Source organism: Balaenoptera acutorostrata, chromosome 19 (genome assembly GCF_949987535.1).
Source record: "Balaenoptera acutorostrata chromosome 19, mBalAcu1.1, whole genome shotgun sequence".
NCBI classification, from domain to species: Eukaryota; Metazoa; Chordata; class Mammalia; order Artiodactyla; family Balaenopteridae; genus Balaenoptera; species Balaenoptera acutorostrata.
In genome coordinates this window covers 36,150,016-36,167,875 of record NC_080082.1, presented here as the reverse complement: position 1 = coordinate 36,167,875, position 17,860 = coordinate 36,150,016, and the positions used below count along the sequence as shown (strand labels likewise).

Here is a 17,860-nt window from a genome sequence, read left to right as displayed (position 1 = left end):
TGCAAGGCAGACATCATTTTGATACTGGCACTCAACCCAGAACTTTTTCTGGAACTTTCCATTACATGAGCTAATAAAGTCCCTTTTACCAGAAAGCTTAAGAATGTTTCTGTTCCCTGTAGCTGAATGAGTACCAGCTAACAGAGAAAGCAGAACTGAGAATGTGACTTTTTCTTTTATCTTTTTACAACACCAGTTTATCATTTGCAAAACTTTTAACACCGATCAGGAAACTAGTATTAATAAGCTTTACCATTATTACGAGATTCCTCAATGTATCAGTTAAAAAGAGACACATGATCCTTTGACCCCATGGTCTTCAGTGGTGCAGGGGTTCTCAGGTTTGGGGAGCCACAAGGTGCCCTATTCTAGGCTTTGCTCCCTCAGTGTCCTTTTCCCTCCCATCACCAGCACCCCAAGCACGTTCCAGCCCTGCTTTCCAGAGAAGCAGCTGTCTCTGCCAAGGAGGTCGCAGGCTGCAGCCTCCCAGCCGGCTCCCGTGCACCGCGATGGGTTCGGCTACCCGCCTTCACCGCGGTCTCCCTTCTCCTGAGCTCAGCGAAGAACTGGCTGTCGCCAGCAGGGCTGCGAACATGGACCCGGGCTTCTTCTGCAGGACCTCAGGCCTGTCAAACTCCACCACCTGGGAGGCGGAGAGAGGAGGGGAGGGGGTGGGGGCACAGCTGAGCTCGGTCCTGAGGGACCTGAAGACCTCCTGTGGTGCCGGCCTGGGCGCCATCCTCCCAGTGGCCCCCGGGGTCCCCCTCACCTTCCCGTTGCTCATGACCAGGATGCGGTCACAGTTGAGGATGGTGGTGACGCGGTGTGCGATAATCAGCGCTGTGCAGCCCCGGATGCCTTCACAGATTGTGCGCTGGGTCAGGGTGTCCGTCTCCACGTCAATGGAGGCCGTGGCCTCATCAATAAGGATGATGTGATGGGTACGAAACGGGGGTGAAGGCAGCCTCCTCTGGCCGAGACCTGGGTCTACCACTAGTTCACCAAGTACCTTAGCTGGAAAATGAGATCTTTGGACTAGGTTCAAAACCCACTTTGAGTTCTAAGTTATCCATCGCATTATGAAGAGAATCTTGTCTCAACCAAGAGCTAACTATTTTTTAGTGACCAGAAAATTAAGTTCTTAAAAATGAAAAAGTGCCAGTGGCAACCTCTTGTTTTATGAACCACCTTCCTATTTGTCTGAATTAACGTAGAGCAATGTTCCCCAAAGTGGGGGGCGGCCAGGCACACACCCTGGGTGGCACAAGAAATGGTGTAGCCAGTATACGGATAAACGTACTTTTTACTTTAACATTTTTGTGTTTCCTTCGTTAACAATATGCATTAGAAAAATCTAACTGGCACAGAAAGTGTGATTTTACGAATACTCCTGTATAAGCTGAGACCGTTTTTTAAAAGAAGTAATCACGAGTAAATCATAGGGTAGGTGGTACGCAGATATGACAAAAGTCATTAAGTGATGACTCAAATTTGGGAAACTATATAGAGAAAACAGCTTTCAAGCCAAGTGGCTAAGTAACTGTGAAATACGGAACCGAGAGGTTAAGAAAGTGCTACATACATACCACAAGTCCTGTCACCGCTCCCTCTTAGCAAGAGGGGCAAGTCCTCCCTCCTCTGAAACTTTCTCCCTGCTTTTGGTCCCACTGAGCTCTGCCTGCTCTTCCCCACAGCTCTGAGTCCGCAACAACATTTTTTGCATTGCTCATTAATTGACCATGTTGTGTGTTGCATGCGCACATGTGTACGTGTGCAAGTATGCACATATGTGTGCAAGTATGTACACACATGTGCAAGTATGTACATATGTGTGCGTGTGAAGGTGTGTGTCTGTGTGTGTATCACCCCACTTGTCAGGGAAAGTTGGCTCCTAACTAGCCCCTGTAGTACCTGAAATTACAGGTGACATATCTGGGAAACCTCAAGAAACATTGTCAGATGAAACTTTAAATATATATATCATTTTGCCCCAGAACAGCTGTCATCTGATTCTCAATTCTAATGAAGACGAGGGAGTATCCTGCATCCAAGTTTTAAAAGTAAAGTACAGTGGGCAGTTTTGAGTGAATACGTTTCTAGCCTTGTGGCTTCGTGTAGGAGAAGTGCGTTGGGGCTTGGCTGTGGCAGTCGGGATGCCAGGATCCAGAGGCCCAGGTGGAGAAGCCCCACCCCCTCCCCAGGCAGGTGCGCATGGAATGGCAGAAAGTGACACAGCAAACCCTTCTCGGATTTGTGGACAGAACCCAGCATGGCACCCAGAGTCCCACGTGCCCGAGGGAGAAAGAGCCAGTATGTTTCCCACGCCAGGCATCCCCTGGACCCCTCACGCCTTGCCAGCTCTCACCTTGGAGCTGCGGAGGAGGGCCCAGGTGATGCAGAGCAGCTGCCATTTTCCACAACTTCTGCTTGCAGGCCTTGCGGCAACTTTGAGATCTGTGATATTGGGGAAGATGCCCGTGCACCACTGTGGGGTGAGCCCTAACCAATCCCCTCGTACCTCTCCTGTCACATTCTGACACTCCCCCAAACCCCCGTCTGTCTGTCTCTACACTCCAGCCACTGGCCTTTCTCTTCCTCAACTGTGCTTGTCTCCATCCCTTCTCAGGGTCTTTGCATCTGCTAGTTCCTGTGCCTGGAATGTTCCCTCAAAGATTGGTGCCCAGCTGCCCCCTCAGTATTTGGTGTCAGTTAAATATGCATCTTTACAGAGGCCCTGCCTGGCCACTCACTGCAGTCTGCAGGTCTCAACACTACCTACACAGCACTTGCCTCTGTCTGAAAGCATCTCTCCTGAATGTAAGCACCAGGAGGACGAAGCCGTACCCACCTTGCCCTTGCTATGCCCTCTGAGCTGGAACATACCTGGCTTACTGCTGGTGTCATCAGCCTTTATGCTTTATCTAGGGATCCCAAACCATCTCATCCCGTGAGATGATTTAATCCATGCAGAATGAGCAGAGCCCAGAGGACCATCAGGCTAAGACCAAGAATTCAGCCTCGCAGCTACTCACCATCTCGCTCAAGGATGTCCTCTCCAAGGCATCCCAGATCTGCTCATCTGTGCAGTGGTCAAAGGGGTCCAGGTTGAACCTGCCTCAGGAGAGGAAGAGAAGTGTTCAAGAAGCACCCTCGACCATTGAGCGGTCTGCCCCCCACACAGCAAGTGACCAAGGATGGTTAGAGCTGGATTACCGGATCCAGAGAAGCACATTGAACTCCCAAGAATAGTCTTTCTTGTGCCTTCCCAGGACCCCTTCCTTCTTCAGGCAGCAGCCCCCAAGTCTTGTTTGGGGGCCACCTCTTCCCCAGCCATCAAGCCCATGTGGTCCAGATGGAGCTTCACCACCAGCACCAGGGTGGAACAAGGACTCAGGTGAAAGCAAACCAGCACGTGGTACTCCCTGGCCACAGTGATTGGCTAGGAGTGGGAAGGGAACCAATCAGAATGTATCTCAGGATTTTGATAACAACCACCAGGAAGGGGGCTTGTTCTTTCTCACTAACTGAACAAGAGAGGCTGCAACCATCTCGTCTTGGGAGTGGGACACATGGCGCCCCCCAGGGCCCTCATTGGAGCCCGAGAATGAAGCCAAGGCAGAGTGAGCGGGACACTGGGCCCTTGAATCAGCCTTGGCCTTCCCAGTATTGTGAGCCAAAAGAGGCCCTTTTAGCTTAAGCCACCTGGTGTGTGTGTGTGTGTGTGTGTGTGTGTGTGTGTGTGTGTGTGTGTGTGTTAGCATATATGTAACATAATACTTATCATTTTAACCATTTGTAAGTGTACAATTCAGTGGTGTTCAGTACATTCACAATGTCGTGTAACAATTCACTAAAACTCATCATCACCAATAAAAACTCTGCCCATTAAACAATCTCCTTCTTCCCCGCTCCCTCAGCCCCTGGTCACCTCTTTTCTACTTTCTGTTTCTATGAATTTGCCTATTCCTGGTACCTCATTTAAATGGAAATATACAATATTTGTCCTTCTATGTCTGGCTTATTTCACTTAGCATAATGTTTTCAAGGTCTATCCATGTTGTAGCATATATGAAACTTTCATTCCTGTTTATGGCTGAATGATATTCCATTGTGTGTATATATCACATTTTGTTTATCCATTCATCTGCTGATGGACATTTGGGTTGTTTCTACCTTTTGGCTATTGTGAATAATGCCATAAACACTGGTATACGAATATCTGTTCAAGCCCTGCGTTCAACCCTGTTAGGTATATACCTAGAACCAGAATTGGTGGATCATATGATAATTCTATATTTAACTTTTTGAGGAACTGCCAAATTGTTTTCCACAGTGCCCGTGCCATTTTACATTCCCACCAATAGTTCATGAGGGTTCCAATTTCTTAACATTCACACCAACACTTGTTATGTTCCTTTCTCTTTTTTCTTTTCTTATTATAGCCATTCTAGTAAGTATAAGGTCATTTTCTTCTGTCTCTTGCAGTGAAAGAATCCTAACTGACCATCCAGGCGACTGACATCAGATTGGGATCTAACTGGACTTTATACCTATTAAGGTTTGCACTGGCATTTGGCATAGGAAACATTATAAACCCTTCCCTGTTACACAACCACTGAGTCCCGATTGAAACCCGTTCTTAACCTCTGCTTTAGCTTTCCCCAGTTCTGGCAGCCACATACATTTTGCGTGTAGAGCTAGATTGCATTAAAGAAGCAGAAGGTAAAATGCCCTATTTGCATGATATTTGATAGTTTCCAAAGCATTTTCACAGATGGGCTCATTGACATCCTCTTCCCCATGAGATGGGTATACCCCTTGTAGTGATGAGAAAATTATGGCTTATCAACGTTAAGTGGCTTGTTCAAGGTCACACCACAAGTCAGTCTGAGAGACAGGCTGGAATCAAAGATACTCAGAGATAAATGGAACCTTAAAGGGCAGAGAACCCAGGTCTCCTGTACGCCAGTCCACTCTTCCTGATGCAAGGAGGGGACCATCGCTGGTTAAGGGGTTGGACTACCTGTGGTTATATCTCATCTTTACCATTTATGTGTGTGTCTCCTTCACTTTTCCTCTCTAAGTTCAGTTTCTTGCCTTACAAACAGGGGTTAATAACAGTGCCTACCTCATAGGATTGCTGTGACAGTTAAATGACACAGAATATTAAAGCATGGGGCTGGCACATATAGATGCTCAATAAATGTTAATTCATACTTTTACTTCTCCTATACCTTGGCACCATAGATTTGGCCAAGTTCTACCTTAACACAGAAATCTATCATTAAATGTTATCTCACTCCTCTAAAACAACACAATCATTACAAAATTTTCTGTCTGTGCACATATTATGCACTCTCCCTGGAAAGACTATCTCCCCTTTTTCTGCCAGGCAAGCTCCTACTTATCCTTCAAGACCCTACTCAAATGCCCACCCCCCTCCTCTAAGAAGACTTTCTGGATTCCCCCAGGCAGAGTTATTTGTCCTACTTGTGGGCTCCCTTAGCACTTAGTTCATATCTCTGATCTAGCAATTACCTCCTTGTATTATAATTTGACGGGTCTTACATCTCTACAACGTCCCCACCCCCAACTATACTGTGAACTTTTGGGGGGAGCACGGGCAGTAATCATTCATCAAAGTGTCCCCAGTCCCTAGCACGATGTCTGGACCTGGCAGAGGCTCAGAAAAGGCAAATTAAGTGGATGAAAGGATGAAGGAATGAATGAACAAAGAGAAAATAAATAAATGGATGATCAGAGCTCTGGGGTAAGTTATCCTCTTGCCTCTAAGAATGCCACTTAAATATCCCTGGAACGTGCGGGGTCCAGCTTCATTTTTAATGTCTCATTCTTCCTCAGTCTCCATGCCTTGGGTTGGAGCAAGCTAGCAAGCACCAAGCAGCAGCACTAATCTGGATGAAGCTTAGTCCCCGAGTTGACTTCCAAGGAAATAGAAAGTATGGAGGGGGAGCTAAGAGACCCAGTTCTGCATGCTTCAGTGACGGGACTGCCTGGATTGCAAAGTGCATCCTAACATCCAGCCTGAACGCCCTGGTCGGCCTTACCCAGTGGGCGAGAGAAGAGAATAAACCACATCCAGACGTGGAAGGATGTGGTGAGCCACAGGGCAAATGCTAATAGTGACCTGAAATCTGACCAATCCCATCAGATTTTTTAAAAATAAAAAATGCCTGGCTTTTGTTTAGGACATCATGGTTTACAAAGTGCTCTTGTGTATATCCAGGCCTCATTCAATCAATCCTCTGGAACATCTCGGAGAGGGGGGCCAGGTGGGCAGGAGAGGCCCTGTGTGCCAAGGAGAGAGCGGAGGCCCAGAAATTGAGGCTCTGGCCACAGCTGATCAGAGGCAGCCCAGCCCCGGAGATCCGTCCTGCAACTCCTGCTGGGAGCCTGTCCTCCACACAGGCTGGCCTCGGCCCAGCACTCACCTGATGGTCCCTGACGGCAGGACAGGATCTTGAGGGATAACCGAGAACTTGGACCGCAGGTGCTCCAGGCCGAGGCTGCAGATGTCCACGCCGTCGATGAGGATGCGGCCCACGGCTGGTTCCACCAGACGGAAGAGAGCCACTCCCAGGGAGGACTTCCCTGTGGGGCAAGAACAAGTGGGGCTCCGTCTCCTGAGTCTGCAGGAGGGGTAGCACAGGTCTGACCTGGCATCCAGCCCTGACCCACCCACTCCGTGGCCTGTTCCTCGTCGTCATGAGCGCTGAGAGGGCAGAAGAGGCCCGGAGTCTCTGCTCCAAGGGGTGCCCGAAACCACGAGCAGCTTGTCACTGCCTCAATCAGAAGGCGCAAATGGAGCTCCTGGATAAATCCAGCCCACACATGTGTTTTGTTTCACACACACAACATTATTGTTGTTTTTCAAATTCTTTGCCAGCATTTAAAAAAAATCCAAAGACCCAATATGCAAAAATTCAAACTGCATGCTTCTCTTGAAAGTCAGTAGAACCGGCAACACTGGTCCCATATCTCCCTGGGAAATAAGCAGCTGGAGCCAAGTGCAGCTGCTTCCTTGAGAGAGAACAGCCTTCAAGTTCAGTGCGCTGCCCTCCCCGCCCTCCTTTCCTCACACCCCAGGCCCATTTCATGCATCTATGTTCCTTGCTGGGCCCTAAAAGCATTTGAGTTTTCAACCTCTGCTCTCAAAGATAAGGTCAGTGTGAGGGCAGCCACGTGTCTTGTTCACCTTTGTGTTTCCACACCTGGCATATAGTAGGTGCTCAGTAAATACCTACTGGATGAACACAGTCAATTGGACCATCTCTACTGAGAGCTTCTCTGTGTCAGACCCAGTCCTCTCAGCCCAACTGTGGGCGAGAAATAGAAAGGGAAGAACACACGAAAGAATATAGCTGGGAACTCGTCACCTTGCAGTAGTGCAAGGCCTGCAGGGGCCTCAGGAGGCAGAGACCCACGAGGCTCCAGTCATCCTGGGGGGCTACCTGGAGAGGCAGCCCCGGGAGCACAAGGCTGGGGTCTGAGCGCTGTCTTTGAACAACGCAAGAAGTGGGAGGGGATGACCCTAGGGTCAGATCTCCCAAAAGTGATAGGAGAGGAAGAGAGGAAAGAAGTCAACCAGGAGAAAGGAAGTGGGGAGAGACAGGTGGAGAAGGAGGAGGCTGACTAGAGAGGTCTAGAGGGGGAGGGGAGGAGGAATGGAGGAGCCGGAACCCTGCACGCCCCCTGCTGGAAGCGCTCGTTCCTGCACCCTGTTCACCCTTCCTGTCTCCCCGCAGATGTTGGCCTCAGAGCCCAGACCACTGTAGCTCAAGGGCCCACGAACCCCGTTACTCTGTAACACACCCCTCTCCATCCCCAAGGCCTTCACCACCAAGTCAGTCACCTCCCTCATTTCCTTATTTGATGACCGTTAACGTCTGTCCCCTCCACTGGAATCCCATGACAGCAGAGACCTTGGATTTTGTTCTCCCTGCACAAAGTGAGGGCCCAATAAATATCTTTGGGGTCACTGAGTACGCACAAGTCCGAAAACAGGTCTGACACCCAAAAGGCCAACAATGAAGACGGGGGTACCCCAGACACTCAGCTCACCAGAGCCTGTCCTTCCCACAATGCCCACCACTTCCTGGCCACGAATCGTCAGGTTGAGGCCGTAGAGGACAATAGGCGTGTTGTCTCTGTATTTCATCTGATAATCCTGGAATGTGATTTCCCCATGCTGCAGCCACCCGTAGGGACAGTTCGTGCCTTCTATGTGTAAAGCAGCTTCAGAGACACACATCTCATTTATAAAGAAAGAAAAAGAGATTAGTAGTTATCCCCCATCTCTGCCCATCCCCTGCCAACCCACTGGTCTCTAGCTGTTGGGTGTGTGATGCACCCCAGCCTGCCCTGAACCAGGGTCAAGCCACCACCATGAGATCAGAGGACACCCCAAGAGGAACATCCCACTGCCAATCACCTGAAATGCACATGATTTTATCCCTAAAGAGTGAGAAACCATATAGCTAGTCCCCTTGTTATTAACACAGAAAACTCTCTCTAATTTATTGTATGAGGCTCTAAAGAAACAGAATCCAGAATAATGATAATAAGGACAGCAGAGCTAACTCACCCCTGTGGGGCATGTTTTATAGCTCAGAGCCCTCATGCAAACTTAATCTCTCTCGATCCCTATCCTAGGGGGTAGGCAATTTTGGATGATTTCACAGATGAGGAAATAGAGGCTCAAACAGGTCAGATGACATGCTAACACCACACAGCTGGTGAGTGGACCACTGGGGACTCAAACCCAGGGCTGCCTGGCTCCAAGCCCACAGCTCTGCATCAAGCATGGTGGGTGTATTGGAAGGAAAGTCTCCTCCTCTGGATATTGGGGGTAATAATTCAGTCAACCCCATTAAGTTGTTTTGTGATTCCATGAAATAATCTACATATCATTATAGTGAGCCTTTACTATGGGCCAGGCACTATGCTAAGTGATTTACATGTGATGTTATTTAATCTTTGTAATAACCCAATGAAGTAGATACTGTGATCTGTCCCATTTCAGAGATGGGGAGCTGAATAATTCACAAGGGTACACAGCTGACTCACATGGCAAAGCTTAGACCTGAACCCAGGTGATCTGGCTCCAAAATCTGGGCTCTTAAATACTAGGACATAAATAGAAGCAATATTAATAACAATTATTATTGTCATCATTATTATTATTATATTTGGGCAAACCTCTCACTTCTAAAAAGGGCAGATCATTCCCTCTACATCCAAGAATGCCATGAGGGATGTGGTCAAAATGAGCCAATGGGTGTGGAAGAGCTTCTGAGAGATGATATGCACAGTTCCAGGAGAGATGGGGAGGAAGGACCAGGAGCCCAGCTGCCTCCTGGGAAAATCTCAGGGCCCCTGAGGTGTTGGGGCTTGCAGAGGCCACAGAAGCTGAGCCCCAGGCTGGATGTGAGCCTTCTAGATCTCCCTTCACAAAGCCCAGACCTGTGTCCCACCCTCATGTACTGCAGCATCCTCTCCACAGCTGTAAAGTATGCCTCTGTCTCTGAACTAATCCGGACACAGGCCTGGAAGTTGGACGCCAGCTGGAACGAAGGAGAAGCATCAGGCTAGCAGGCTGTGGGGGTGAGCTTAGGCTCTCTCCACTCCTGAAGACTGGGAGTTGCCATTCCTCCTGAGCAACTCTTCAAACCAAGACAACTTCCCTTATAGGGATGGAGCAGATACCTCTGGCGCCCCCCGAGGCTACTCTTAAGTTTCACTGAAGCTGTGGTGGGCAATTGTAGGTGAGCAACCCTACCAACTCCGTTCCACCTCAGGAACCCTCTGCTTTCCATTCAAAACCTTCATCCACACCACAGGAGCCCACTCAGCCCATGCACAGCCCAGAAACACGGGAGTTACGGCCCTTGGGAGCAACCCTCAACTAATGGAGAAAAGAGCCAGTAGATGAAGGCTCCTGTCTCTCAGCCTTCAGGGGACAATCCTGGGAGTTGAGTGCTGATGACCTAGAGCAATGACCTCAGTGACACAGTCTCACGGTGCAGTTCCTCCTTCCCTGTCTCGCGCTCCTGTTCCATTGGTCCCCTTTCCAGGGAGCATCTAACAAATAATCTACCTGAATCTGAGTCCTTGTCTCAGGCTCTGCCTTCAGGGAAACCCAGGTTAAGAGGTGTCTCAGGGATTCTTGGGAATTGGAGGCACCATAGATGAGGAAATGGAGGTCCAAAAAGAAGAAATGGTACACAGAGAATCACCTGGAAGCCGAAGGCAGAGCGGGGATGGGGGCCCAATCTTTATGCTCTGCACCCCCCAGGCCATGCAGAAGGTGCTGGGCAACAACTCCATTATACAGTCAGTCAACAAACTCTCATGGAGGTACTGGGCCAGGCTCCATGCTTAAAGTGCAACAGACACAGTCCCTGCCCTCGAGGAGTGCCCAGTCGGATGGGGAGATAGGTCAGCAGAGAAGGCAGTACGACAGAGTCAGCCCACAGCACCGTCTTGGCCAGGGGACAGTCACCAGACAAGGGCCACAGGGAAGGCTTCCTGGAGGAGTTGGCACTGGAGCTACATTTTTAAGGAGAGGTGGGGTTTAGCCAGCTAAACACAGGTGGAGAGAGGTGTTCCTAATACAGGAACGAAGTCTTGACAGTAGTAAAGTGGCAGCATACATTCAGGACCCCGCAGGCCATTTGACTGCGGCTAAAGCAAAGGGTACGTACGGGCCAGGGAGGCCAGAGAGGGAAAGCCTATATAAGTCAGAGAAAGGGTCACCATCCTGAAATGACACTGAGCTGGGAAGGGATATCAGACACAGTTGATTTCCTATCCACAGCTGGTCCCCTCTTCCTTCCTTGCTAACACACCCTCTGTTATGTTCAGGTGTCTACAGCTTGGAATTCCAGGAAGGCTTGGTTACTCCAAACCACTCATGTTAATCCCTCTCCTCTTGCCAATGAGGTTTAGGAGTGAGCCATGACACAGCTCTGGCCAACAAAGCACAAGGAAGACTCAGATGCGAGTATTCCAGGAAGCTACTCCTTGTTCTTACAAGGGGACACATGGAAAAAGTTATCTATTCTCCAGTCTTTGGCAGTTTCTGGGTGAGGATGTGCTGCTTGGGGCTTCAGCAACCATTTTGTGAACTTGAGTAGACAATCCTGAGGACAAATATCAGGCGTGGATGCCAGAGCAGAAAGATCAAATGATCATGGGTTCATGCTAGGCCAGTAAATTAGCCAACAGAGAACAGCCCTACCCCAGCCTTCCAGTCACTCAGGATAATAAGTTGCCAGATTGTCAAGGCCATTTTGAATTGGTTCTGTGGCTTTCTTTGGCTTGCAACCAGAAACATCTCTAATATTTACTAAGAAAACTCTTAGGGCTACAAAGCAACATGGTGTGTGATACCTGCCTCCCAAAGCCTGAATTTCCTCAAGAGTGCATGCAGAAGTCAAAGTACCAGTTTGACTAGAGGAGAGAGTGCATGTGGGGTCTGAGGCCAGATTTGCGGGCCTGGAACATAGGTCCAAGGTTTAGGTTTGGTGCATAAGGAGACAGGGAGTCTCTAGAGGTTCTAACCAAGGCAGTAACATGAGGAAAACTAGAATTAAAGATCACTCTGGAGAGAGTGTAGAAGGTGGATGGGAAGGGGCTAGGGGGTGGGCGAGGCAGGGAGGCTAGGAGGTTGTTACCCAGGATAGAGATGAGACACTCAAACAGGGCAGCAGATGTTGAGAAGAAAGGATGAACCCGGGGTCATTCTGAAGTCATCACACCCCCAGGGAGAGCTCCTCCATGGTGGCCTGTGGTGGGACAACTGGTCGACCTTGAGTGGACACCTGTATGCATGGTGCTCCTGGGAGAGCTAAGCCTCCACCCACTTCCTGCACCAGAACTGGACAACCTGGACACAGGGTGCAGCAGGCAGGGGCATCTCTGGCCTTAGTGACTCCGCATCCCCCAGGACTCCAGTGTGGGGCCTCTCCCCAGAGTTCTGGAAGGCTCAGGGCCAACTCTGCACTGGGGCACATGTGCATGTGCTTGTGCATGGCCGAGTGTGTGCTTATGTATGTGTGTGTCAGAGAGAGGGAGAAAGAGAGAGAGAGAGAAGAGTGTGCCCCACCATGGACAAACCTGTCTCTCAGCAGCTGTGGGAATATGGGCAAATTAACTCCAGAAACTTTAGTTTCCTATCTGTAAGCTGGGAACAATAACAGCAAACATTTATCCAGCATTTATTCTGGGCCAAGGTTGTTAACAAGCATGAACCCTCAAGTTTACATATATTCTTCACAAGTCCATGATTTCAGAACTTTTATTATCTCCCTTTTATAGAAGAGGAATCCCAGGCATAAGGAGGATAACAGACTTCCCCAAAATCACACAGCCGATAATGGACAGAGCCTGGTGTGAACCTGCACGTTCTAAACCACACATTCTTAACCACTTGGCCGCATCTCATGGAAGGTGGTGAGAGTTCAATGGAAGAAAGCACAGCAAGTACGCAGCAGGGCGTGGGCTCAGTGCAAGCTCCCCAGTACCCTGGTTATGGCACGGGGCGGCTGTCTGTGGGCATGAACACTGCACAGCCTCCTGTGTGGCCCATGCACCCTCGGAAGGGTCTGCACACAGGCATGGGCATGTGGGCACAGCACTGTATGTGTGTGCAAACATGTGTCTGCCACAGGGCTCAACAAGGAGCACGAGGGAGCCCCTCTGCACCCAAAGGATGCCTCAGCGTGGGGTACATGAGACCTAAGCCCAGTTAGAGAGAAAGCATCCAGAGAGGATAGTTAACGAGTACCCCTGGGGGAGGGGACGGCCAGGGTTCCCTGAGCCAGCATCTGGCCTCATGGCCCTTTGTGGAGAGCCCTTCCCCAGGACTCTGTGGACATGAACCTTGGCCCCACTGCCTGGCATGGAGGAACTCAGACCATGAGGCCTGCCAACTGCTACACCAGGGTCCCCCTGAGAACCCATTCTTAAAATTAGATTCCAAGACCCCACCCGACAAGCACTTGACTCCGAATCCCTCCAGCTATGCTCTGCAGCTTGGTCCTCCTGTCAGCCCCACAGGCCTGGCTGAATCAGCCTGGCAGGCCGGGCCGAGCGCTCGGTTTCAAGCCTATACACTTTGAAGTGTGAGAGGCCTGCTCCAGGGGAGGACTGGGAAACCTACATTTTCAACAGCTCCCTCGCCCAGATAACCTCAGAAAAGTTTGACAACTGAATCAGGGTATTAATAGTAAAGTGAAAAGACACCAGACAGGAAACCAAGAGGGCAGAGGTCTTGCCCTGGCTCTGCTTCTAACGCTCTGTCCGTTCAGACAACTCCTTCCCCTCTCTGAGCCTCAATTTTCCCATCTACACAATAGGAGGCTTGGACTCTGTTGTCTGTGGCATCCCCTTCAATCCCAATATTCCATGATTCCATCAAACACCTTTAAATACAGACTTCCCAGTTCAAAGGTGACAAGGAACCAGAACAAAGCTGCGGATTCAGAAAGCCAAGCACATCGTTCGTAAGATCACAAACGGCCAAAACCCAAGGTGTAATCAAAGTCCCATGGACCCCTGAGTCTGCCCACAGACCGCAGGCCACCACCTGCCATCTGAGAGTCCCTCCCTCACCTGCAGGACAAGGCTGATAGCCATGGCTTTGTAGGAATAAGGGGCAGAGGAAACTCCAAAAAACGTGAACAAGGCCACCATCAAGGTCACCATGTTGGTCATGAGCTCCAGCTTCAGTGCCACCCATCGCGTGGAAGACAGAAACCTCAGCAGGTAGTTATTCTGCGCAACCGTCAGCCTTTTAAACCTGAGAAGGAAAGGACAACTTGAAAGCCACATGTGTTTGTTTAACCCAGGGTTTCCCGAGGTTGACACTGGTTGCTTCCTCCAGCATCCAGCTCCCCACTCTCATCAAAGAGCCAACAAGGAAAATTGAGGGGATTCCTTCCTAACCCTTTCTCAGCCATGGAGTTCACCTGACCCCAGATCTAAGAGTGGTCTCTGACCGATTTAGGCCTATCAGCAGTTCTCTTCCCCTGGCCTTGATGATTGGTCCAGGATGGGCAAGTTACCGTAACTGGGCCAATGAGAGTGAATACACGCCCAGATTTGTGAGTGAGTGAAGGGGAGTGATCCCTTCCTTGTACGTATCCACCTTGTTTACTGCTGTATCCTGGTAGGTTCTCAGTGTTGACTGAACGAATGTGTCACTCCAGGATCCCCTTAGTCCTAGTGTCTGCGCAGTCCTTGGGTCTCTCCAGTGCCACTGGGAGAGCTGGCACCGTGGCTCATCCAATATTTCAGCCAACAGAGCACACACCATCTCACGTGCCCCAATTCTCCCAGGCTTCAAGACCACCTCAGATGCTGCCTTCTCCCCAAAGCCTTCCCTGATCCCCAGATGTGGGTCGTCGTTTTCTCCTCCGAACCCCCAGGGCACTTTACCTGTTCCTCTCCTATGCTGTCTTATCATATTCAACACTGTATTATTACAAAAACATACGTCTGTGTCTCCTGTCTCCCATTAGACAGTAAGCTTCTTGTAGTTCAGTGCAGACCATGTTTGACTGATCTTTACAAGTAGATAAGTTTATGTTACACAATTAAACATCAGCAACAATCGTAGGATTTGTTTGTTTGTTGCAACAAACATTTAGAAGGCAAATCTGTGGGTGTGAATAGTGAAGAAAATTGTGTTATTTAGAGACCCCTTGTTCTTTATTATTTTATTATTATTTAGATACCTGTTTGGGAGCGAAAGAAAAAAGAAAACCAATGCAGTAAGTGCTAACACAGTAACACATCTTACCATTAATTATACTGATATATGTATATAATAGCCACAGATCTTTAAGGTTGACAAGCATTTTTCATATCACTTATATTTTTTATTCTTATAAGCACCATCTTCCAGATGAGGTTCTGGAGGCTCGGAGAAACAAATGGGATAAAACAGAGTTCTCTCTGATTCTTCTGAAGATGATCCTATTTCCAGATGCTCTGTTTCCTGGCTTCCTGCGCCCCACCACCCCCAGAGTCCCCATCACCCTCAGACAGCAGAGGGACTCACTTGCTGATGGAATCTTCAGTTTCTCCATAGACATGGATGGAGCTCAGGCCGTACAGAGTGGTGAGGATGTGGGAAAGTAAAGGGGAACTGTAGTTCTCCAGGCTCTTGAACGCATTGATGGCCCTCTTGAACATTCTGCATCGAGAATGGGAGTGAGTGACCCGGGCCATCTGCCTCTGGGACCCTCCAATTCTAGGTTGGTCCTAGACTCATACCCCAAGTCACAAACCTCATTCACAAGCGAAAAGAACCCACTCACCTAAAATAAACGAGGCAAACAATGAGTATTACGACTCCCGTCAGCAGGACAGAGGGAGACGCCGCACTGACAATCATCAGGATGGTGGTCACCACCAGAATCAGGAGCAGGGACTGTTCAGCCACAGTGGGCAAGAATTGGTCCAGCTCACGCAAGTCCCCTGCAAAGAAGTTCAGGAGTCGGCCTGTTGGGGTGGCGTCAAAGAAACACATGGGGCAGCGGGACACCTGCAAGGACAAAAGCAGCCCAGGTCATGAGGCTGGCTGCAGGCCTTGCTTGGGGCTTGATGAAGACGCCAGGTACCCTCAGGCTGTGAAGAGGTACAGGATGCAGCCTAAAGGGTATTCAGGGACGGCAACATAGAGCAGTGGTTAAAAGCAGGGGCTCCAGAGTCAATTTGCCTGGACTCCAGGTTCCCCCCACTCTTCCACCTACTACTGTGGGCCTGTGGGCAAGTTACTTAACCCCTCTGAGTCTCAGTGTCCTCACTTGTAAAATGGGGATGACAACAATGCTTCAGAGTTGTGAGGAGGATTGCACAACTCTGCAAATACACTAAAATATACAATTTTAAAGGGTATATTATCGGGCTTCCCCGGTGGTGCAGTGGTTAAGAATCCACCCGCCAGTGCAGGGGACATGGGTTTGAGCCCTGGTCCCGGAAGATCCCACACGCCGCGGGGCAACTAAGCCCGTGCACCACAACTACTGAGCCTGCGCTCTAGAGCCCGTGAGCCACAACTACTGAGCCTGCGCTCTAGAGCCCTCGAGCCACAACTACTGAAGCCCACGTGCCTAGAGCCTGTGCTCTGCAACAAGAGAAGACACTGCAACGAGAAGCCCGCACACCGCAACAAAGAGTGGCCCCCACTCACCATGACTAGAGAAAGCCCATGCGCAGCAATGAAGACCCAGCTCAGCCAAAAATAAAATAAATTAAAAAAATAAATTTAAAAAAATAATAAAAGGGTATACTATTGTATATTATATATTATATTATTGTATATTAAAAATATACAAGTTAAAAGGGTAAATTTCATGGTATGTGAATTATATCCTGATAAAACTATTATTTTAAAAAGGAAGGAAAGGGTGGGAGGGAGGGAGACGCAAGAGGGAAGAGATATGGGGATATATGTATATGTATAGCTGATTCACTTTGTTATAAAGCAGAAACTAACACACCACTGTAAAACAATTATACTCCAATAAAGATGTTTAAAAAAATAAATAAATAAAAACAAAAAAATAAATAAAAAGGAAGGAAACGATAATACATTAAAAGTCCTCAGAACAATACCTGCCTCCTGGTATTGGTATTAATACTAACTCTTACTCTTACTTTTTTCTCAGTAAAAAAGACAGGACCATTTCACTCAGTATCACCAAAAATTAGTAGCAGCCATTCCAATGCAATTGCATAAGATGGATTCTTGGGTAGATTTTAACCATGACTGCCCCTTCTTGAAGGTGGCATCCCAACTTGACCTCTAAAAGCAGTGGATGTGAGGTCCTTTGGAGATCAAAGAGCATTTCATATTAGAAAAGTTCTAACAAAACCATCTAGTTCATCCTCCTCATTTTACAGATGAGGAAACTGAAGCCCAGAGAAGGGGGAGCAGCTTAGTGACTTGCTCAAGGTCACCCAAGCAGTTAACGACAAAACCATGACAGGACCAGGCCTCCCAAGGCTTCCCTCACCCCCAGCACAGCCACGCTCTTCACTGGAGGCATTTCTTAAAGGGTCAAGGCACGGACCTGCTGACCACTGACCACTTTCATTTCCCCATGTATTTCTCACACAAAACAAAGAAACAAAGAAATGAATAAAAGTTAATAGTATCTAATAAAGCCAAAACTAAAGGAAGCAATGAAAGGAGAAGGGAGAGAGGAAGAAAATACATTTTAACTATTAATAAATTATAATTATTTGAGTCATGAAGTGTCCCTTACTTACAGCAGCCCTCATGGCAAACACCTGGATCCTGCTGACCAAGTATAGTTCACTTGCCGTCTCAGGTGGGGAGCAGCAAACTTCAGAGGGGTCGACTGTGAGCTTCCTTGTTTTCTTTTCCTGCCTCTAAATTGTCTTTAATTTTATCTCCAGAATCTTTTTTAAATACATGAGCTCACTAAAGCAAAAAGAATTGTCACAATCACTGTGACAAATCAAAGATTAAAACAATCACCCTCTCTAGGACGCTGAGCACTCACGGGGAGCGGGGTGCAGGGAGAAGGGCTTGGAAGCAGGACTCAGCTCAGCTGTGGCGTGAAAGGAGTCTTTGTGAGAGCCCGTTCTCACGAGGGATTAGAAGAAAATGATGGGGACACAGGGACAGGGGCTCTGGTTGCCTCCTTAAGTATCGAAATAATCTGGTTCTGTTTTTGTTTTTGCAGTTTGTTGATTTTGCAGTTGAGCCAATTTTTTCAGAGATTTGTCCTTTACTTGTGATTATTTAAAACTACAAAGGCAAATTTAAAATCAACAAAGCCATAAAAGGATGAGAAAAAGGAAA

At 48.6% G+C, this 17,860-nt stretch overlaps 1 protein-coding gene across 1 annotated transcript in view; it reads right to left on the bottom strand.

Annotated features, from left to right (window-relative positions):
* Positions 1–529: 529 nt before the first annotated feature.
* Positions 530–17,860, bottom strand: part of ABCC11 (ATP binding cassette subfamily C member 11) — a 53,281-nt gene continuing 35,950 nt past the window's right edge. Inside the window, 10 exon segments of the mRNA XM_057533702.1 lie at positions 530–643; positions 770–951; positions 3,050–3,111; positions 6,453–6,612; positions 8,083–8,272; positions 9,495–9,584; positions 13,636–13,822; positions 15,086–15,220; positions 15,345–15,571; positions 17,302–17,418. Coding sequence (XP_057389685.1) covers positions 530–643; positions 770–951; positions 3,050–3,111; positions 6,453–6,612; positions 8,083–8,272; positions 9,495–9,584; positions 13,636–13,822; positions 15,086–15,220; positions 15,345–15,571; positions 17,302–17,418 — 1,464 coding nt within the window.